At 34.3% G+C, this 22,717-nt stretch overlaps 3 protein-coding genes across 5 annotated transcripts; 2 read left to right on the top strand and 1 right to left on the bottom strand.

The window, feature by feature from the left end:
- Positions 1-802: 802 nt before the first annotated feature.
- LOC120079713 (Target of Myb protein 1) lies at positions 803-6,761 on the top strand. 2 transcript variants are annotated; one of them, XM_039034040.2, is made up of 4 exons: positions 803-918; positions 1,841-2,402; positions 4,589-4,834; positions 6,075-6,761. In XM_039034040.2, the coding sequence occupies exons 2-4, from the start codon at positions 1,884-1,886 to the stop codon at positions 6,498-6,500; spliced, it is 1,191 nt and encodes a 396-aa protein (XP_038889968.1). In that variant the 5' UTR covers positions 803-918; positions 1,841-1,883; the 3' UTR covers positions 6,501-6,761. The 2 variants fall into 2 exon arrangements, with proteins under 2 accessions (XP_038889968.1, XP_038889969.1); XM_039034041.2 differs by having other exon boundaries at positions 890-1,074.
- A 2,346-nt stretch (positions 6,762-9,107) lies between these two features.
- LOC120079441 (Exostosin family protein) lies at positions 9,108-15,113 on the top strand. Its single transcript, XM_039033619.2, has 9 exons — positions 9,108-9,730; positions 10,338-10,511; positions 11,552-11,709; positions 11,793-11,940; positions 12,206-12,321; positions 12,411-12,549; positions 12,911-13,021; positions 14,017-14,085; positions 14,774-15,113. Exons 1-9 carry the CDS (start codon positions 9,227-9,229, stop codon positions 14,897-14,899), a joined length of 1,545 nt encoding a protein of 514 aa, XP_038889547.1. The 5' UTR covers positions 9,108-9,226; the 3' UTR covers positions 14,900-15,113.
- Positions 15,114-16,030: 917 nt separating this feature from the next.
- Positions 16,031-21,356, bottom strand: LOC120079821 (signal recognition particle receptor alpha subunit family protein). 2 transcript variants are annotated; one of them, XM_039034235.2, is made up of 10 exons: positions 21,161-21,356; positions 18,884-19,859; positions 17,990-18,074; positions 17,806-17,901; positions 17,549-17,701; positions 17,347-17,454; positions 17,127-17,246; positions 16,703-16,828; positions 16,517-16,600; positions 16,031-16,427 (listed from the first exon to the last, which is right to left on the bottom strand). In XM_039034235.2, the coding sequence occupies exons 2-10, from the start codon at positions 19,837-19,839 to the stop codon at positions 16,302-16,304; spliced, it is 1,854 nt and encodes a 617-aa protein (XP_038890163.1). In that variant the 5' UTR covers positions 19,840-19,859; positions 21,161-21,356; the 3' UTR covers positions 16,031-16,301. The 2 variants fall into 2 exon arrangements, with proteins under 2 accessions (XP_038890163.1, XP_090170626.1); XM_090314500.1 differs by having other exon boundaries at positions 21,284-21,350.
- Positions 21,357-22,717: the final 1,361 nt, after the last annotated feature.

Genomic DNA, 22,717 nt, shown 5'->3' with positions numbered 1-22,717 from the left:
GAATTAGGACTCATTCACTTGTTCGATTAATCATAAAACTTCTAAAGATAATTTTTTTTATGCATGCATGTGGTTAATCTATTTGCTGCAATGGCAGCCACAGGTGTCCAAATTGATTAATTAATTTTTTTTTTAAAATTAGATGCTCAATTAATTGGGTTTGATAGCATCCACAAAAATCAAACATCCACAACTAGGAGATTTCACTAAGTTAGACAACTAGACTTGGATAGTCTAAGTTATTAATCGATTTCATTCTCAAATTAAATCAATCATGCAATATTATAAACGAGTTATCCTAAACAATCAATCAATCTGCATACAAGTATGCTTTGATTTTTGCTCCACAGCGATTCGATTCATGCAAGATTATATGTCACATATCGAATATAAATCTCTAGCCTAACAATGAAAAGATGAAGATTGACCAAGATTCAAGGCATAGAAGTTATGCATTAAAAAACTACGAACTTTCAATAAAAAATTTGAAATTAAACAAGTCCTTACAAACCGATTTTTTTCTACTATTAAAATTGATTTTGAATGATTATAAATATTTTTTTGAGTAATTTGAGTACAACAATGGCATAACCGAGGATTGAAACCTCCGACTTCTAAGAATCACACATGTCAATACCACCAAACCATAATCATTTTGATAAAAATGATAAAAATGATTTTAATCATTTTAAAATGGTTGCTAAATATTTGTTTTTGAAAAATTAATCCTAAATATACCTTTCAAGCGTATTATTCCTAATAATAATAATAATAAATAAATAGAGGTTTCAATTCTAAAAATAAAATAAAACAATAAATAGAGTTTCAGGAACCGTTGACAACGCAAGCGAGAGAGACTGAAAAAGAAAGCTTCACTTCGGGAGTCGTTGCACCGTCGTCTCCACCAAAACTTCAAAGGTACGTACCATTCTCCCTTATTTGGGCAAGAAAATTTTCTATTGTTTCTTCTATTTGCCCTAGATTTTGGTCAATTAAAGAGATCGTAGCTTAGGAATTCTTGATCTGATGGCTTGGTTGACTCTGCTCGATTGCTGGTAAAGTTTCAGGGAAAGGGTATGTGAGGAAAACGTTCGAAAGAATCTCATCGTTTACTGGTTCTTCCGTCGGTTTTTATTTTATATATTTTTTGGTGATTCCTTAATAATTTGTGAGAATTTGGCGGTCGGAGTTGGGAGCTCGATTGCCGTTTGAAAAAAAGGGGCTGTTCTGATTTTTGTTAATATTCTTTTTGCTGGGTGATTTCGGTTGGAGGGGTTGTTCAAAATTTGTTTGGATTTAGGGGATTGAAGTAGGTTTTGGGATTTTGATGACTCTTTGTGCATAATATGCTATCTGCCTTTCAATTTTTTGGTTTCTACGAGGTGGGAAGGGTTTTTCTTTGAGGTGGTTTGCATGTGCAAAGGTGGCATTTATGCATAACACTTTGGGTTTATTGAAGTATTGGAAGTTTTAATTTGATTCTCAATTTAGGATATTGATCGGTTTAAGAGATTTTGATGGTTTTTGTAACCCCATACCACTTTCAATGATCAAATCAGGACGATATGCTCTCTCTCAACTGTTATCTTGTAGGTTTTTGAGTTTCGGATCTCTGAAGTATTGAGATTTTACTTGTATATTCTTATAAAAAAAAAGAGTTTTTACTCGTATACTTTATTCTGCTTGCCGACAAGCTGACAACCATGTGAAACTTAATGCCTGCTGTATGATCTGCTGCCTTCCGTTTCTATACTGTATTTGTTATTTTGACGTTTTGATTTACAGAACTTAGAAATGAAACGTCATTTCTTCTAACTTCCGAAGAGTTGCGTGTGTCCAGGGATTCTATTTAGCATCTGTCTTGATATTGTTCAGTAGGAAAGATGAGTGACAACTTGATGGATAAAGTAAATGCCTTGGGCGAACGGCTAAAGATTAGTGGGACAGAGATGAGCCGAAAGATGAGTGCAGGTGTCAGCTCTATGAGTTTCAAAATGAAGGAACTTTTTCAAGGTCCAAACCAGGGTGATAAGCTTGCTGAGGATGCCACATCAGAGACTCTGGAAGAGCCGGATTGGGCCCTGAATCTTGAAATATGTGACATGGTTAATTCTGAGAAAATCAACAGCATTGACTTGATTCGCGGGATTAAAAAACGTATAATGTTGAAAAATCCCAGGATCCAGTATTTGGCATTGGTGCTGCTTGAGACGTGTGTTAAAAATTGTGAGAAGTCTTTCTCCGAGGTGGCAGCTGAGAGAGTTCTTGATGAGATGGTGAAGTTAATTGATGATCCACAAACTGTTGTTAATAATCGGAACAAGGCTTTAATGTTGATTGAAGCATGGGGAGAATCAACTAGTGAGCTTCGATATTTGCCTGTTTATGAAGAAACATACAAGGTATCTGTATATTTCTTATATTTCTTGTTTTCTGCTATTTATTACTTTTTCTTTTTGACTACAGGTAATCCGTATATTTCTGTACCCACTTTCTTTTCTAAACATCTGGAATTTGATTATGAAGAAGATTTAGGGCTTTGCATGATCTCAGTGGATTAAGTTTAGAAGGATGGTTTTTTTTCCTCTCGTAATGAATCTTTCATCTGCCGGTGTTTCCATTTTCTAAGCTTACACATAGAATGATAGATACTATGCGTATAGTGAGTATCTTAAATATTTTTTTTAAAGAAATTTACGCAAATTGTAGTAACTTGGCAACAAACTATGTTTAATGCTTGGATAGATGAAGTGTGGAACAAGCTTATCTTGGGAAGAAAAGCTTTATTTAATTAAAAGGGAAGTAGCTTCTTGGTGTGTTCTTTCCAAATGCTTTTGTATTTACTCTCCTGCTATGTATATACCGTAGTGTCGCGACGACGTGCACCGAGGACTCGAATTTAAGCCATCCGCACGACGGTGCGCACGGGAGGCCAACATGTGTCCCCGCCTGCACAACGAGTTGTGTGGAGGGGGGCAACGAGTTCTCTCCTGCTATGTATATGCTTGTTGGAGTTCCTTTAAATGTATTTCAAATTGAGTTAGGGTTTTAGCCTTGGTATCAAGGTTGGTTTGATTTTGTCTGGACTTGAATTTGTTTTATTTTTTGGGTACAGATGAAGTATATGGGACATTAGAAAAGAGCTCAGTATGTTCCTAACTAAGTAATAATATAGGAAGCCTTCAGACTGTTTGTGAAGCAACAAACATTAAACCAATTGGAATGAGAAACTGGGAAATGTATTGACACAATAACTCTTTTTAACAATTCTGAATTATCACGCGGTCTCTAACCTCATGCTCATGCTCACTTTGGAGTCGCAGTCCTTAAAGCAACATTATTTGGAAAAGTGAACCGGGCAAACAATATTATTCCAAAGACTGGATTTTCATTCCAAAAGGAGGTTTTAAACTTATCAATTTTTTATTTTATTTTATTTATAATCTGGTTATCCCCTTGAGTGAATGGACATGCAACGACTTCTCTGAAGTGTAGCAATATAGGGCATTTGATGTGTTTTTCTTCATCTTAATGAACTTGGAAGTGGTTTGACTAAATGCACAAATAGCATGTACCTTGTACTTAAAGTTGTACATGTGGAGTGGTTTGGCTGAATGCACAAATAGGAAGCACTAGTACTTCGTGCATAAAGTTGTACACGTGGAAGCAGTATGAGAAGAATTACATATGGCATATTCTCTCCCTTCCTTCTTCCCCTATATAAAGGTGAAACTACGAATTGTGTAGGGACTTCTCAAGTGTTCTGATAGGGAGAATTTTTTAATCCTCTCTAGGAAATGAAATGGGTCTTTTGCCCCAAAGAATGTGTGCTCATGTTGTTCTTCACAAAGGTATTCTAACCTTTGTCTCTCCTTTACCTTTTTAACTCTGTGGATGGTAAGGCTGAAGCTGAACTAGGATGGAGGTCTTTGGCTGTACGGATTGAAAAAAAAAAAGAGATATATATATGGTGGGATTTCTAACCCCATGACTTTAATACATCATCAAAGACCAAACTTTAGATCTTAGTGTAGTGGGTCCATGTCGTAAGAATCCCTTACAAATCCACTCAGTTTCACCCAAGGATGAAAGGTCCACTCCGGTGTTAAAGTGAAGTGGGATGGATCGACCTAATCTCCCAAAAGGGAGGAAGTTTTATCCATTCCTGTATATCACTTAGGACAAAGTCCAGGAGCGCACTTCCTAAATGTACTCCTATCCCTTTTGAGGCATCCCATTTCTTTTGCAAAAGAAAGTGAATCTTTCCATTGAAATTGTTGAAAATTTAAAAGCATCATTATCTCATGCGTAGAAACACCTGCTTAATTATTAAATGAGAAAGCCCCTAGGTTCTAAAATTTTGTTATATATGAAAATTGATATCATTCTCGAATCTTCAATGCCCCCTAATACGGAAACAGTATTTTTCTCTAGTTTTGGACTTTTTCTCAGTTCCTTCCATGCATGAAAAGTTGGAGAGTTAACAATTTGGGATTTATTTTGCTAGTTTTTCTTTTAGATGCTTTCCCTGTGGGTCGAGGGGCAGAAAATTGATTTATAATTACTCTCTTCTGTTTATATCTGTCAGAGTTTAAAATCAAGAGGCATTCGATTCCCTGGTCGGGACAATGAGAGTCTTGCACCCATTTTTACCCCTGCTCGCACAGTTTCAGTTTCGGAGACGGAAGCCAGTTATACAGAACAGTTTCATCATGACATTCCCATGCATACCTTTACAGCTGAAGAAACAAAGGAAGCATTTGACGTTGCAAGGAACAGTATTGAGCTTCTTTCCACAGTGTTATCCTCATCACCCCCTCAGGATAATTCGGAGGTAATGCATCTCTTTCATAGTGTTCTGATTTCTCTCTCTCTCTCTCTCTCTCTCACTCAATATGTACATACCTTAAACTTTTCAATATGTGATACTAAATTATAAATGGATGCTTGGACCTTGTTCATGATCTGGCATCAGCTCGAAACATGAACTCTTTTCGTAGTCAAATATCCTAATAAGGTTTACTAAAGGTACATGTAAGAAATAGAGTACAAAAACACCTCCTTTTAGTTCTTGCCCCTTGGTTGAAGTTTTAACTTTTTTTTTCTTAACTGCCATATATAAAACCATTATAGCCAATTCCGCCCCCTTCTTTCCTCCTGAAATTTGAACTTCACAACTGCACAACTTTTATTGAGGTTCATGGTTATGAAGGGATTGGTTAAAGGTGCTTGGAAATTTACGTTGGTGAGAACCATGACAAAAGGATATTTTGAAATCAGATTTATTTTCTTATTTTTTTGACAAAAAACATTAGAATAAATTGATTCAAAAGAAGAATAAGAACAGCCTAAGGCAAGGCCGGGCAGTAGAGGGGTACCCCTTCCCAGACATAGATACTTTAAATAAAATTGGAACTCGACAATCCCACATTGAATATTGTCTTGAGAGCTTGGTGTTAAGAATATTCACTTTCTGGGTTCTTTTTGCTAGAAATTTTGTAAAATGATGGACTCTAGAGTAGGGATCATCCTGGCCTTTCGAGTAACCAGAAGGTGCAAATTATTTTACAACACTGCGGTTTCCGAGTCAAATAGCTGGACTGCCATAAAAGAACCTTGATTGATTCCCATTGTACTCGCCTACTATACTGAAACTCCTGGATCCGAAAACGGAGCCAATCATTCTAACGAATCAGACAAAGGCTTACATCAGTTGATCAGATTATAATATCATTCCATCGCGGAATCCATTTGAGGGAGTTGAACACTTTTTTCTTTCGTTCCTCTCCTAGATAGATTCAGACATTTCTTTAAGTAAGACTTAAGAGTAGAGATTGAACTTTGATATATTAGTTCATTAGGACTTTGGCCTTAGACTCCCTATTTTTGCTTTGTGCTTAAATTTCCCATAAAAAGAGTGCCTGTGATCCGTGGGATTCTTCTTGTGTCGCTCAACGTATGTCCCCCCCCTCCCGAAGTACATGATCTGGAGATATCGGTAGATGTTCAAGTTGATTATCCTTTCAATTCGATCACGAACAGAATGATCCTACCTTGTTTCTCTCCCTCTGCAGGATGATCTGACTAGCACACTTGTACTACAATGTCGTCAGTCGCAATTAACTGTCCAACGAATTATCGAGACTGCTGGAGACAACGAGGCCCTACTTTTTGAGGCATTGAATGTGAACGACGAGATTCAGAAAGTCCTTACCAAGTATCAAGATATGAAGAAGCCTTCAACTTTGCAGCGTGAACCAGAACCTGCCATGATACCTGTTGCTGTGGAACCTGATGAATCTCCCCGTCATGCCAAGGAAGACGCTCTGGTTAGAAAACCGGCTACTTCTCGCAGTCGATCTCTTGGTGGAAGCAGTGATGACATGATGGATGATCTCGACGAAATGATATTTGGCAAGAAAGGTGGAAGTGGATCTGATCGGGGACACGAATCGAAGAAGCCCGATTCATCAAAAAACAATGATCTGATTTCCTTTTGAGCTTGGTTTGAACAGATGATAATTCACCGTGTCAATCTAGAAAGATTTAATTGATGTTGAAAAAAAAATGGTTATGTAACCTCTTCGTACATTACATGTTTAGATGCATCTTGTAAACTTCTACATTAAACTTCTGCACGTTTTTCAAGTTTCTGATATTTGGATTTGATACCGTATGATGGCGTGTGCGTATATATTATTATTATACACACCATGAGATTTATCATTTATAAATAATACAACTTTCTTTTCTTTCGTTCACATTAGGGTTCATTTGGAAGTAGGTACTCGTTGGATTTTCATTGGGTGATGTATATGATGTATTATTGCTATCCAAGTGATCTTAGTTTAATGGTAATTGATATGATTTTGTCTTTAGAGATCGAATGTTCGATTTTTCATTCCAACCTTTGTTGCACTGTAAAAAAGTATTATTATAGTATCGAAATAAGGCTGATTTTTTTTTAAAAAAAGTTTTCTAATCTTTGTTGGTGTTACCAAGCCACTTTTTAGACTTCTTTTTCTTTCCTCGATCTTGTTCTCGTTTTAGTTCACTATCTTGCTCTTGCTTATTTTATTTTATTTTCTCACTCTTGTCCTCTGCATTTGGTTTGTTTTATATTTGGAAAATTTTCATTTGTTGTCATCACACTTTGTTGAAGATAGAAGAAACAACTCTGCACATACTAGAGAAGGGAGTTTTAGAGAGAGAGAAAACAAGTTTGAAAAGGAGTAATCTTATATTGAAAAATTAGACCAATTAACATTTTGATTCAACTTTTTAGGCCAATCTATCGAATTACTAAAAAAAAATATTTGAAAAGAAAAACAAATATAATAGTTTCTTCATTTGTTTGTTAGAAGTACTTTTAGTTATGATAAATTGTTCATTAAATTATAATAATTTATATGGGGTGTTTGGGACAAAGAATTGATTATTATAGTCCCAGTTATTATAGTTGAATTATAATAGTATGTGTTTAGGATGTAAACTATTTTAGTTTGAGAAAGAAATAGTAAAATTGTAGTAAAAAAATAAAAAAGTTATGAATGTAAAATAGTAAAAGCTGAAGCAAATAATAATACCGTAACAAATAGGGGGTTTGAAATAGTATTTATTGTAATAAGATGTGGTTATTATGGTCTTAGGATAGTCCTTACCCCAAACGTCCTCTATAAATATAATAATAATTTGTTTGCTTGTAAGTTCAGATTATTATTTTCAATGTGAGCATATTCTACCGTAATTGATATTATTTTATTAGTTTCTTTTTTCATACATCAAATGGGCTACGGAGATTTGAACCTATGTTCTCAAAGAAATGAGTACATGTCAATTATCACTCAAAAAAATGAGTATATATCAATTATCACCAAGACATGCTCACTCTAAGGAGCTATTTGGGGATCGTATTGGAATGAGTTTGGATTGTAATATAATCTAAAATCCATGTTTAGATTGAGCGATTTGGGCTCGATTTGTAATATTTAACTCAATTCGTTCATGTAGTTTTTAACCCAACCCTCTTTCTCATTGTTTTCACGTTTCACAATCTCATTTTCATTTTACCTTCAATTTTTCACGCATTCCAATTCTTTTCTGATTCTCATTAATCCTGATTACATTTCAACTTTTTAAATAACCTCTACTTATCTATTGAATTTTCATATGTACTATTGATTGTAGTTTTAAATTTTTTTAAAGGTTCAATTATGTTCATTAAGTCAAATATAATAAAAGTTGCATTTTAAGAGAGTTTGTCCTTGCAATATTTCACTAGACTTAATATTCTCTTTCTTTTGATCAAAACTCACTTAGGGAATATTTGAGAGTCCAACCTGAGATAGTATATCCCCACATCCTATATTATCTCAGTATTTGGAGGCCCATTATCCTATCTCACCGATTTTAATTGTTTGTGGACCCATTTTGAGAACGTGTTTTGTATCTCACCGTCATTTTCCTTCCGTGTATCGTATATTATCTCAATGCTTGAATATATTCGATCATACTCGATCAGAACTCCCTCAGACATTAAAACTTCCCATATCCTATATCATTTCCAAACAGTCCATTAAGATAAAGGAAAAACTACTTTTGTAGTCTCTGAGTTTTTAGGAGTGGATGTATTTGTTCCTCAAACTTTCAATTTGGTCAATTTAGTCCCCTGATTTTAAAGAATAAATCTAATAGGTCCATATTTTCATTTAATACATGAATTAGGTATTTTTGTTATTAATTTAAATACCTAATAATGTTTTTAAATGAAACAATTTAATGAAAAATAAGCCTAACAACATTGCTTTCATATTAAAATTTCTTCATTTGTTATCTATTTTTAAGTCAAATTTTGAAAACTAAAAAAAAGTAACTTTTTTGAAAACTTGCTTTTGTTTTTAAAATTTGACTAAAAATTAAAATATTGTATTAAAAAAATGTAAATGATGGTAAGAAATGGAAAGTAAATATACTTAATTTTCACGGACTAATTACAAAATACAGAATATTACCAAAAAATAATCTTAAATTTTAAGTTAGACTAAATTCTAATTATAAATTATAGCGATTAAATTTTAACTTAAAAAAAAGTGTAGAGGAACAAAATTGTAATTAAAATGAGAAAAGAAAAAGGTGATTGGCTATGTAATTCATATCTTCTTCTTCGGAATTCACAATTCTACTTAGCGGAAACAGAAATTTGGAAGAAGTTGAATTCAACAACGCCATGCGAGGGAGAAACCTTCCATTTTCTTCATCAATGGCTGCTCAGATCCAAAGATCCAATCGATCTCCACTTCTACTCTTCACACTCTCTCTTCTCGCACTTTCAGTCCTCTTCATCCTTGTTTTCCTCTCCCCTTCCAATCCCAATCCCACTCCCTTCCACCTTCCAATTTCCTCTCTCAAACCCGAAACTTCCTTCGTCCTTTCACTCGAGCACTTCCTCACTCACAAGGCTCCAAAATCCCCTCCGCCACGCGATGATACGGCTCCTGTAGCCGGAGATGTTGAAGAGGCCTCAAGGAAGCTCGATGAGGCACTTTCGGAGGCAGAAATGGAGCGGGTGGTTCGAGATCCGTATTATCCGTTGGCGTCGCCGATTAGAGTTTATGTTTATGAAATGCCGTGGAAGTTCACTTACGATTTGCTTTGGACGTTTAGGAATACCTACAGAGAGACCTCTAATCTCACCTCCAATGGCAGCCCTGTCCACCGCCTTATTGAACAGGTATTTACATATAATCGAAAGTTTCTTAGTGTAGGTTATGTATTTACGCTCACCTTACTTGTGGCTTCGAGAATTTACACTATACTCGAGTGATTTCCAATATTACTTGAGAGAAGAGGACATTGTTGTGTGATTATCAATATTAATTTAGAGAAAATGCCATTATTAATCCGTATGCAAGAAGCTCTAATATCGACTCGAAGTTTTATTTATAGATTAGGACTGTTTAATCTACTATATATACACTTAACAAGTGAACTAGTTTGAATCGCATTTCTTACATGGATTGAAAATGGTGTTTTATGAATTATGAACTTTCCATTTTTTTAAAAAAAAAGGTTGAATTATTTTATTATAAATTCCGGAAAATGTACGGCAATTCAGGTATTCTACTGTTTCAATGTGTGGATTATTTTTATGGCATTTTCATATGGATACGTTTATCTCATTCCTTGTTGATGTTATGAAGGGATGGGCAAAGTCATATAGAAGTTGATGCGTAGCTTATTGCTTTGGTGTATATAGATCTTACTTCAGTATTTATATCATAATTACATGTTTCTATTTGTCGTAACTAAATTGCCAAAAAAATGGGTTTCTTTTGTAGCATTCTATTGATTACTGGCTGTGGGCTGACTTAATTGCTCCAGAGTCAGAGAGACTACTAAAAGGTGTGGTGAGGGTTTATCGGCAGGAGGAAGCAGATCTCTTCTATATTCCCTTCTTCACAACTATCAGCTTCTTCTTGTTGGAGAAACAACAGTGCAAAGCACTTTACAGGGTGTGAGTGAGCTTCCAAGGTTTTCTTTTATTATTCTTTCAATTGTTATGCAGGACATGCCTATATCGATATTAGTCTTTCTCTCATTATCAAATTTTTTGAAGGAAGATCTTTTTTTTCTTTGTTTTATTCATAGTCATGAAAGGATTTGATAAGGTTTTTTAAAGCATCGGCTTTATTTCGCACTTGTTGTGTGAGTTGATTGGTTAGTTTGATTATGTGCCCAATTACTTGATTAGCACCCTCTACTTCTACTTCTAATTAAAGGCGAACAGCTGGCTATAATATTAGGGGACCATTTCTAGTACTTTGTACTGCTGAACTAATTTATGTCAATTTCTTTGAAGGCAGAAGTGGATTTCTTTAATCAATCAGGAGAGGACATAATATTAGGAGACCATTTCTTTTAATCTAGAAGTAGCAGGTAGTAGTTCTAAGGGAGGATTGGGTTTCCAATCTGACTCCCAGTCCTTCTTTAGGATAGGAAGAGATCCCGTTGGTTATGGAACTAAATACTGTGGAAATCAATGGTTACAATGACCAAGGTATTCAATTAACAGGCTTAGTTCACCATATCCCTATACCTAGAAGAAAACAGCCTAAGGGAAATGACTTTTGTGGCATTTGAAACTGTTGTTGATGGGTTACGGTGGTGCAATGTGGAGGTGTACTTTTGAGAATCTTAGTGGTAGAGGAATAAGGAGTACGCAGGGATTCGTTTATCCCACTAATGATTTGAATTTGCTTTTCTCACTCGCCAATGGAGGTTTGACTTGGTCCAGTCAGTAGAGGGTAGCTTATCTGATCATTGCTTTGGTAGATAGAGTTATTGTTCTTTCATTTTAATGTCTCAAAACTTTAGGGTTTACTGGGAAGAAAAAGTTCCTAAACAAAATTTGAAGATCGGTTGTATCAATGCGTTCTATTTCCTGGAGGCTGGAGCATGGATATGATTATTTCAGAATGTTATTTTTGTTCAAAATACAGTGGTTTTGTTTGTGCTCCATAAAGCATTGATGGACTTTTACATGTGGATCCAGGAGGCATTAAAGTGGGTGACAGATCAACCTGCATGGAAAAGATCTGAAGGCAGGGATCACATACTTCCAGTTCATCATCCATGGTCTTTTAAAACCGTTAGAAAATTTATGAAGAATGCCATTTGGCTGCTGCCAGATATGGACTCGACAGGAAACTGGTAGGCATCAAGATGTTAGAACCTCTTAGAAGATATTGAATGTGCTGTGAAGCTTGATTAAATGACATGTACTAATATTTTAGGTACAAGCCCGGGCAAGTCTATCTGGAAAAGGACCTTATTCTTCCCTATGTTCCAAATGTTGATTTATGTGACAGCAAATGCTTATCAGATGGGCAATCAAAGAGAAGCATACTGCTCTTCTTTCGTGGTCGGCTCAAAAGAAATGCGGTAAGTTTAGGTAAATATCAGTGGAATTTACTCCACTTCATACTGTTTATTTATGCATTTGTTTAATGTATAATAAGATGCATGAACTTTCTTTAGTGAAATACATGAGCTTTCTTTGGTATGATATGTGTTGATTTCTTAAAAAGGAACCAAATTCAGCCATATAAAATTTAAAATTCAGCTGGCGGTGGATGAGTGCTTTGGTAATAGACTAGAATCATAATTCATGACGTAGCTCTTGATAGACTATTCTACTTACTCTTAGGGAGGAAAGATACGGGCAAAACTTGTTGCAGAGCTAAGTGGTGCAGATGATGTAGCAATAGAAGAGGGAACGGCTGGAGAAGGAGGGAAAGCAGCAGCTCAGACTGGAATGCGCAAGTAATATATAAGTTTTTATTTTACCCTCTGCATTTTCTTTTGTAACCATTGCAAATTTCAGATTGTCAAATTTCTTCTTCCATCCCCAGGTCCACCTTTTGCTTAAGTCCTGCTGGCGACACTCCATCATCTGCCAGATTGTTTGATGCTATTGTCAGCGGGTGCATTCCTGTCATTGTTAGTGACGAATTGGAGCTTCCATTTGAAGGAATACTTGATTACAGGAAGGTAAAATGATGTATTAGTATCGCTTTCTTTTTAATATTTACCTTGAAGCAAAGTTGGTAAACATATTTAATTTTCAGTTACATTAATGAATTTGAGACATTCGTTACATTAAGAATATTGCAATTGATATAATCTTTGATTATATAAATTTGAAATTGAATTTCATCGGTCAATCAACATCATACAAAAAAATATCTTGAAAGTAGAAAAAGGAAAGATCATTTCTAAATTCTATGTTTATCTGCATGATCAATAGCATGATTTCATCTTACTGAACAAGAAGTTGAAAAAGAAGTATACGAGAACTTGTGGAGTGTTTCTCTATGATCTCCTGAGCTCAAATGGTTATTTCCTCATGCAGTTTGCCTTATTTATTTCCTCTGGTGATGCTCTAAAAGCGGGATGGCTTTTAACATATTTGAGGAGTTTTAGTGCTGCTGATATCAGAAGATTGCAACAAAATCTCGCCAAGGTGTGTAGCTCCTCCAAAATTTGAATGATTCTACTACCTCTATAGTGTTATTGCTTGCTTTGTCAAAGTGTTTGGTATGAACAATTTTTATGCATTACTTCTACCTATTACTTCTTGGGCATGCAGTATATAGGGAGGAGGATCACGTATCATTCTAATGCTTGGTGTTTACATCTTGAATGCTCTTGGTTCCTCAACTGAGATATACTAGTCAATTTGGTTGATTCTTTCTTTCTTAAGAAGCATGGATACAAATACAAGACACGGATATGACATGACACTGACATGATGACATATTATTTTTTTAAAAAAAATTTAGGATACGGATACGACAAGGACACGTTTATTAAAAACATATATTTTTTAAACTATATGTTATTTTTAAACAAAAAGGAAATTCAAAGTTAATGAGTTTATTCATTTCTATGATTAAAAAATTAGTTTGATGTATTTCACTATCCAATTTTATTATTTTTGTCATATATAAGTTGACTTAGTATATGTAAGAAGGTTTGATGCACGTATACTAAACGTTGGTCCTATTTTGATTTTGTACAAATAATGTCTAACACATCTATTGCACTAACAAATGTTCGATACGTGTCTAACAAGTGTTGGAGTGTCCAAGTGTCCAACACGTGTTAGACACGACACACTAACCAAACTAAAGTGTCTGTTCTTCTTAGATTCTTTCTGATTAATATAGATTATGGTTATTTTTTGGGGGGTCTTTTTTGAATTATAATACAACAACATTCGAGTTTCTGAAACAGCAATGGATTAATTTTAGCATCATGTTACTTTTATCATGCTCAGTGCTCACATTTGCAATCTGTGTTATCTTTGTGCCCATTGGAAGAATTTTTTTTATGTTAACTTCCTTAGCTTGCTTGGCTCTCTTCCCATCTCTTTGTAAATTTCACAATATCTCTTTTCTCATACAAAATTAGAGCAACTGAAACTAACTTCTTCTCTTATTTCGTGGCATTTGTCAGTTCTCAAAACATTTCCTTTATTCCAGTCCTGCTCAACCCATGGGTCCGGAAGACTTGGCTTGGAAAATGGTTAGTTCCTCCTTGTCTTTCATCTCTACTTGTCCTGATCTTGTGATATTAACAATTTGTCTGTTGGCAAATATCTCATCTCGGTCAAATTAACGGCATGGTTGGATTTTGGTGGCATGGCAAAAGAGTTTGTTAAAATATCTCATCTCGGTCAAATTAACGGCATTGGTTCTTTTTTCTTTTACGAAGAAACTAACTTTTATTGAGGAGAAATAAAATAGTTCACAAAGAAAAAATCCAAGACAAAAGGAGTCGAAAAAATCAAAGAAACTGCTGGAGGTGATTCATTAACTTTCTGTCATTCCAATTCTGAGCAATGAAATTTGGTGGCTGGTACGGTTTGTGCAAATTAGGTGAAGTAAATGAATGTAATTGTGATGGGGACTGAAATATCCGTCGATACGTCATATCTGTAAATCGAGAAGCTGGACATCAATACTAAAGATTAATCAATATCTTTGTTATCTTTTATCTATACACATAAAACATAAAAAATATCTTCTATAAATTCCAATATGAAATACGAATACTAATAATGTCTTAATATTAGTTTGAAAGTATAATCAATGTAAGTAGTTTTTTTTTAAAAAAAATTATTTACAAAAATATCCGTTAATAATGATATTGTAGATACGAATGTGAATATCGAGATGGAATTTGTGATTGAATTTGGTTTGCTGTGTTGCAGATTGCTGGTAAGTTGGTGAATATAAAGCTTCATACAAGGAGATCCCAACGCGTGGTAAAAGAATCGAGAAGTATATGTAGTTGTGATTGCAGGCGTTCTAATTTTACTAATTCTCCTCCTTTATGAATATCTCTTCCACTCATCGCTAATGCTGAGATCCAATGCTTCAATTGGGAGGAAAAACCACTCTGCTAGAGTTGCATAGAGAGATTGTTCTTCTCTTTTTTCCTCTTCTCTTTATTTGTTTTGATGTGGGGATTTGTAGTGGATGGTCTATTTTATATTTTTCTTTATCAATTTTTGAGAATGTCAATTTTTTAATATATTTTCACTTGCAAAAGTTCTGAAATTTCAAGATGTTAGATGTTTAAAATTTTGTTAGACATTTTTTAAAGTTCAAAGTCTTGTTAGATAAAAATTAAAAGTTTAAAAATTTATTAAATACTTTTAAAATTTAATGACTCAATAGATGCAATTTCAAAATTTAGGAACTAAACTTGAAATTTAATATTTCTTATTACTTCTAATCATTACTTGTGTTTCACATTAACAAGATAAATAGAGTTTAGGTTAAACTATAAAAGAATGCCCTTGAACTATGAGTTTGGTTTCAATCCTACTCTTGAACTTTGTAACGTTTCATTTTAACAAGTTAAATTTTGTTAAAAACAACTTTTGGTAGATTTTATAGGCTTTTGCTGTTAAATTTATAGATGAAAAGATCTGTATATGTGAACAAAGAAAAAAATTAAAATATATGGTGTATTTGAGAATTGAGACCCAAACTTGACCTTCCTAATTTCAGCCCTATACTCCTAATTTTAGGTTCTTTTGTTTATGATTTTTTTTTTCCGCCTCTAACCATCAAATTTACTTTTGTGTCTAGATTTATTCACTAGACTAACACACAAATACACTTTTTCATTTACAAATTTAACAACCTCAAACTTCCAAGTATTGAAACAAAACTTTTCAAACGTTGAAAATATCAAATCGAACCAACCCAAAATTCAAGAGTGTGTTTTCTTTTAGTTATAACAATTTAACCTAAAATTAAAAAAGTCACTCATGTTTCCAAACGAACCCGGTCAAAGGAGCCATTAACTAAAATAAACCTCTAATATTTAAAAAATAAAACAGAATAATAATAAGTGAATTTCTAAAAAATAAATTCTCATACTTGAAAAAGTTGCATGTACCTTCCTTTATATGTCCAAATATATTTGATCCTACATTAGTAATGTTATACTCAGAGAATAACAAAAAACAAAAAACTCCACATAATTAAAATGGCCAAAAAAGCCAACCTCATCATATACAGAGAAGCCATGGGAAGAGAAGGGGAAAAAACAATCCACAATCCAACAAGCTAAAGAGGATAAACATTACACCACTGAGTCCATATACTTGAAGTTATATATATGTGTGTGGGAATTGGGTGGTCATAGGGGACAATCAAACAACACAAACAAACTCATAAATCTCATGATCAAATACATCTAAGGGAGTGTTTGTACTGGCATAGGCCTCATTTGATAAGCGTTTTGACGATTGATTTGACATTGAGCTTCTTGAGGTCGGTATACGACTGTCCACAGCCGACAAACATTACCGGTGCTCCAGATATGTAAACCATAGACAATGCTGCTCCAACCTGCAAGTAACCTCGACGCGTTATATTGACCAATAAATGACTAGTTAGGATTCCCGTAATAAGCTAGGAATGTTCCTAAATTTATTTACCTTGTCGTCGATGGTGTCAAACTTTGTGAGCAAGATACCATCAATCAGTCTAGGTTGGGGTGAAGTTGAGAGGTCAGCTAGTTTCTGCAGTGACAAGAACCAAAGAGAGTAAAGATAAGAGCTAGTCGAAAATCAATACCGTCGAAAGGTAAGCTTGTGAAAAATCCATGTGTACAGAAACAAAACCTGATTGAACTTCGAAAGTTGATCGACGGCATCATTCCCAACGAGGGCCTCCCCGACAAACAAGACCAGATCCGGACTGTTAAGGTTGATAAGCTTTGAGAGAGCTCTCATGAGTGGTTCATTATCCTGACAGTTGCAACATGTTAGATATGAATGGATAATAAATTTGAAGACTAATACAATAAATTTTCGGATACGACAAGGTTCATACCTCAAGAGAAGGTGTACATGTTAATTAACGTAAGTTATGCTCACACAAATTTGCATCCAATATTTAGAAAACTACCAACTATTTTAGAATACAATCGCTTCAATTTTGTTCTCTCTTGATGAGATACAGATATTTGGTTGATCATATGAATAATCTTACAAAATATACAAGAGATCCACACTCCAATTTTGGATAATAAGAAAAGTTACAAACCTGCATTCTCCCAGCTGTATCAACAAGAACCACATCTGATCCATTGCGGGATGCTTCTTGGATTGCTTCTTTAGCTACAACCGCAGGATCTTTCTCATAGCCCTTCTCAAATATAGGGATCTGAAAATGATTGAGGATAAATACAGGCGACTGAGTGAGTCCTGATTAACAAAATCATGATTAATGAAAAATTAGAATATCAATCTGAAATCATATATACCTGAAGTCTACGAGCATGAGTTCTAAGCTGTTCCACGGCTCCAGATCTAAATGTATCACAAGCGGCCATCATGACACTAACTTTATGCTGCAGAAGCCAATAGGCCACCTGTATATAAAAGTTGAAGCATTTAACTCTCTAATCATCAAAAGTCATGTCAAAACACGTGGAACAAACTTATGCAGGAAGGAGGAGGCCTGACCTTGGCAAGATTAGTAGATTTTCCAACTCCATTGACCCCAACGAACACTACCACATAAGGCTTCTTTTGTTCTTTTGCAGCATGCACATCCCTCAGAATGTCGATGGAGCGTCTAGGAGTCAGTATACGGACTAGGGCTTCTTCCATTGCAGCCTGTAATGGGAAATTAAAGCAAGGTTCTTGGTCACTTACAAAATTAGATTAGAAATGAAGTAGGTGAGAATAAACACTGGACACTTGGCTATTCAAAGATGTACCTGCACAGTTGAAGAAATCCTCGTGAAAGAAGCTAACTTTTTTCCCTCGAGACTAGCTGCTACTGATTCACAAAGTTTCTCGGCTATCTCCTCAGCCTAAAATCCAACCAGGAAATATCTTGTTAACTTGCAGCCAAAAGTCACAGACAAGAGATGATGAGATAAATATGGTGTGATAACATACCACATTCTTTGTCATAAGCCTGTCCTTGAGAGCCTTCAGAGCGGGTTCCAGGTCTGCCTTGTCCAAACTTGCCTTGCCTGAGATACTAGAAATACGAAAATACCCAGAATTTAAAAAAAATAATAAAAAATAAAAAAAAATCAATAATCCTACACTAAATTAACACGTCAAAGTAATCACAAGTCATGTCATAAGAACAAGATGGCATTTCTGGTTGTCAGTTTATGATAGCTCTCGCTTTACGGAGAACACAAATAATAAGATAAACTCCCCAGACCCCACTTTCATCTCAAAAGTTCTATATAACACATACACATAGGTTTATTTTTTTTTTAAATGGAAACGGAACCTTTCATTGATATAATAAAAAGAGACTATTGCTCAAAATGCAATGAAAAAAAAAGATCCGTAGGTACACATAGGTTGATCTTAATATCATAACTTCAAAAGAATTTCCATACAATATAACTTTTGTTACTAAATGGCAGTATTAAAGGGCTGTTAGGTCATTGAAAATGTAAGTCACAAGATTTGAACTCAACTACAAAACCCAATGCAACCATCCAGCTAAAATACATAAAATGCTCAGGTAATGAGTCTAATATAAATTTAATAATTTCACCAGGACCGTTTTGAACACATCAAAACAACGAAGAAATTAGAAATATGGGGGAAAAGAAAGTAGAAACAAAAATGGTGGATGAAAAAAATGCCAGATTCATGCATAAGAGAATTTGAAGGGAAACATAATTGACCTACTGCATAAAATAAAGCTAAAAAAACTAAAGAGTGTAAGTTGACCATAATGCAAAACCTTTTTTTTTACATTGTCAATAAACTGGTCAAGAAAGATGAAGTTATGAATGCAGAACATACATGAAATAAAAAGTTTACCTCTGGAACATGGTTGAAAACCATCCTTTCTTCTTAGCATCGGGCTTACCGCCCTTGTCACCATCCTCATCTTCTTCATCCTCACTGTCACTACTAAATACCTCTTCTTTGTCCATCATACTTTGGCCCTGATCTGCTGCCAAAACTTCGATGTTGTTATCCCCATTCTCACCCACAGGATCTGTGAAGTCTAATTTTGCCTCAGTAGGTTTCTCATCCCAAACTCTATTCTTCTTTGTTACCTTTTTCTTTGGCTCTTCCTTGGAGCCCTTGTTAGCAACAGTATCAGTTTTCTTCCCACCTTTAGACCTAAGCTTCTGAAGTTTATTTACATCAAAAGCCCCAACATTGGAACTTGCATTTTCTTTTCCATTAACGACAGCAGTCAGTTTAGATTCTACAACATGATTGCCATTGGAGTAACCATTCTCCAACTTATGTCCTTTTGTACGCTCAGCCTCACCATCTTCTGCCAAACCACTGTTGCTTTTCTTGTTTTCTCCAAATCCAGTTTTTTTATCCTGCCCTTGCTTCCTGGCATTGTTCAATGGCTTTCCCACCTGCTTTGTTTTTTTCAACTCATTAGCACGAGCCTCAGCCTCCATTCTAAGTTGCCTAAAAGTTTCATCAAAATCATCATAGACCATCCGCTTTGGATCATATATCTCAGAAAACCCCTGCTTCACCATTGCAAGCAAATCATCCACATACAATAAATGAAGAATCCTTTGATACACCGCCACAAATACAAGGCCAAGCTCATTGTGGAAGGTCCACTTGAGGGTGTAAGCAGCACCTGGAGCATCATAATTATAAGATGCTGCACCTGATCGTTCCTCTAAAAGACAGGATCTGATTAAAGTGTCAATAGGAGAGCCTCTAAGGGCATTTCCAAGCTCCTTACAAGTCCATAGGATTAAACCCCCCCTAGTGAATATCAGCAACTGCTCTAACATCTTGATCTATTTAAAACACCCTGCAAATAAACACATTCATTTAATACTTTAATGGAACTTTCTTCAGTTGATATAACATGGATTCTAGAATAATTAATGGATTTAGAAGTTAACTGTAGTTCATCCAATAAATCACTATTTGCTTCGAAATCACAAAATAAAAGACCAGGACGTACAACATCACTCCCAGGGAAAAGCTTCTATTTTGAAGCAAATAAGAAACTTTCGTTATTACAAACCATTAAACAACCTAAAGACCAAAAGGACAATAAATCTTTCCAACCAAATTGATCTTTTCCTTGAACAATGACGATACTGGCTTTTCTCCCTAAGGATATAAAGTATGTAACTTGAGTGAAGCAACCTCTCTTGTCCCTCCACAATCCTAATGGAACCATTCCCATATTGAGTATACTCTTAAAACCTTTGAGTTATGTGGAACGAAAACAAGATAGTCTAGAATGTCAGCTAACCAAATAACAATGTTGTGATCTAAAAGAAACAAGTTCATAAAGAGAATTTTGGTAGAATTACTTCCTTTTTCCCCCTTTATAAAATCAAAAGAAATATTTTTCTCCTCGAAGCTTCATTTGCGAACTAAACACGAGCTCAAAGCTACAAATTTCCAAGACTTCAAAAAGCAATATAGCACCATGGCTGACGTGACTGAAGAATGAGTGCACAAACAGAGGAAGAACTGCACACCAACTCAACGGCGACAGGGAAGATGCCGATAAAGCGGGTATAGAGATATTAGGGCCGCTGTTACATTGAGGAGGAAACTCTGACAAGGAAAGAGCTTAATTGTGATTTTCCAAGATTTCACCCAAATCATTCTCGCTGCAAAATTCTAGGGTGCCGAACTTCCAATCCTAAAATCTCAATGCAACCAACCCGATTGTCTGAAATCATAGTGATTTCCTACTACATGAAAATAATAATGTAATCGAAAGGTCGAAAACAACTAGAATCTAAAAACATCTTTAGAAAAGGGAGCAAAATGAAACAAAGCAACAGAAATAGTTGAGAAAAACTCTGACCAAATCATCATTTTCATAAGCAACCAAACATACAAATCTTAAATCATGTCGATTCTACCGAACGAGCAAATTAATTATCAAATCGAGGAAGACATCATCCAGAAACAAAGAAAAAAAATCCACAAACGAGAAAACCTTCCACGATGTGTAATTACAGCGAAAAAATCAACCTAGGGCATAGATCAAACAAGATTTAAACATAAATCGTAACAGTTCCGATCCAAAAATGAAAATACAGGAAATGAATCAATCGGAAAAAACGAGGACGAGAAGAAACGAACCTGTAAACGCTACCTTTCTCGAAAATCTAAATCAAAAAACAAACTACAGAAGGAGAAATTAAATTAAAAAGAAAAAAAAAAGATCTAAAGGAAAATTTTATGAGAAAGAAGAAGAATTCCTACAAGAAAAAAGAAGAACAAGGGAATGGAAGTCCAAATTTGTCTCCGCGTTTTATTTATTTGAGGCAAATACACAAATTCTTAACATTGAAAAATAAATTTTAAAAATGGACCGCACGCCAGCTCAGCCAGCCATCGAGCCGACGGCGCAAACGGTAACGTTTTTTTTTTTTTTTTTTTGGTTTTTTTAATTATTATTATTAAATATCATTTAGCCACATTTACCGATTCTTAATGAAAATTGATGTAATCGTAATAAAATTTCATTGACAGATTAATCGTCGTAGACAGCAATTGCAAACATAATTAGATTTTTTTTTTATCATGTTTACCTAGAATTATGAATTATGTCACTTTTACTTTTATCTTTACTTATGAGGGTCAAACCATAACGGTAACATAAAAGTAAATGTGTCAAAATTCATATTTTTCCTTTGAAAATAGTAACAATAATAGTAGTTGTAATGGTAATGGTGACAATACGACATAATTTTTAGCACAATTGATTTGAGCATCCTTCACTCTTCGATCAATTTCATTTTTGTATTGCATATTTGGAAGTGGGTCTCAGGATCGGTGCAGGAAACTAGTAAACAACACCAAAAGTGGGATCTACTTTTCACATTACATTAAGATTTCACTCGAGTAAACATGGCCTTAGTCTTAATAGTTTGATTTTTTTTTAATTTTAATTCATATACTTTCAATTGTCCAATTTTAGTCTATGTGTTTTCGATAGTCTTCTATTTAATCCTCGCTACTAATTTATTGCTGATTTTTAATTTTTTTTCTTTTATCTATTAGAATATTTATTATAAAATTTTGAAAACATATTCATATGGTAAATTTACATAAAATTATTATTATTATTTAATCAATTCAGTAAAATTTAATTATGAAGGATTAAATTTTAAATTTATTAAAAATATTTAAATTAAAATTAGACAATTGAAATTATAAGACTAAACTTGAACAAATTTCAAAGTATAAAGACCTTAATAACATTCAAAGCTTTTCTTTTACTTATTTGGGAAGGAATTTCTATATTTTTATTTCTATACATGTCTTATGTCTATCAATTTTTGTCCAATGCATTGAGTTTTATAAAGTGTATTTTAAATTGTTTTTACAAAATAGTTTAAATAAAAATGATTTTTGTGAAATTTTTTCTTCTCTTGTTAATTCAAATAGAACCTTTGATAGGTGTTTTTTTCATTTTTACTCTTATAATTTTATTTTAAAGTAAGTAGAAAAATTATTTCATGCATTTAGGATATATTTACTAACTCCATAATCAAATTGTTACAATCATAATGAATTGATTTATTATTCATAATTCACACAATATTGTTAACTAGTCATCTGAAAATATATTTAAATGAACCTACTTTTCATATTATGATTGGTTGATTACGTTTATATAGTAAACATGGTCTT

Source organism: Benincasa hispida, chromosome 6, assembly GCF_027475165.1.
Source record: "Benincasa hispida cultivar pf3 chromosome 6, pf3_genome.v1.1, whole genome shotgun sequence".
In the NCBI taxonomy this organism is placed as follows: Eukaryota; Viridiplantae; Streptophyta; class Magnoliopsida; order Cucurbitales; family Cucurbitaceae; genus Benincasa; species Benincasa hispida.
This window is presented reverse-complemented; position numbering and strand designations above follow the sequence as displayed.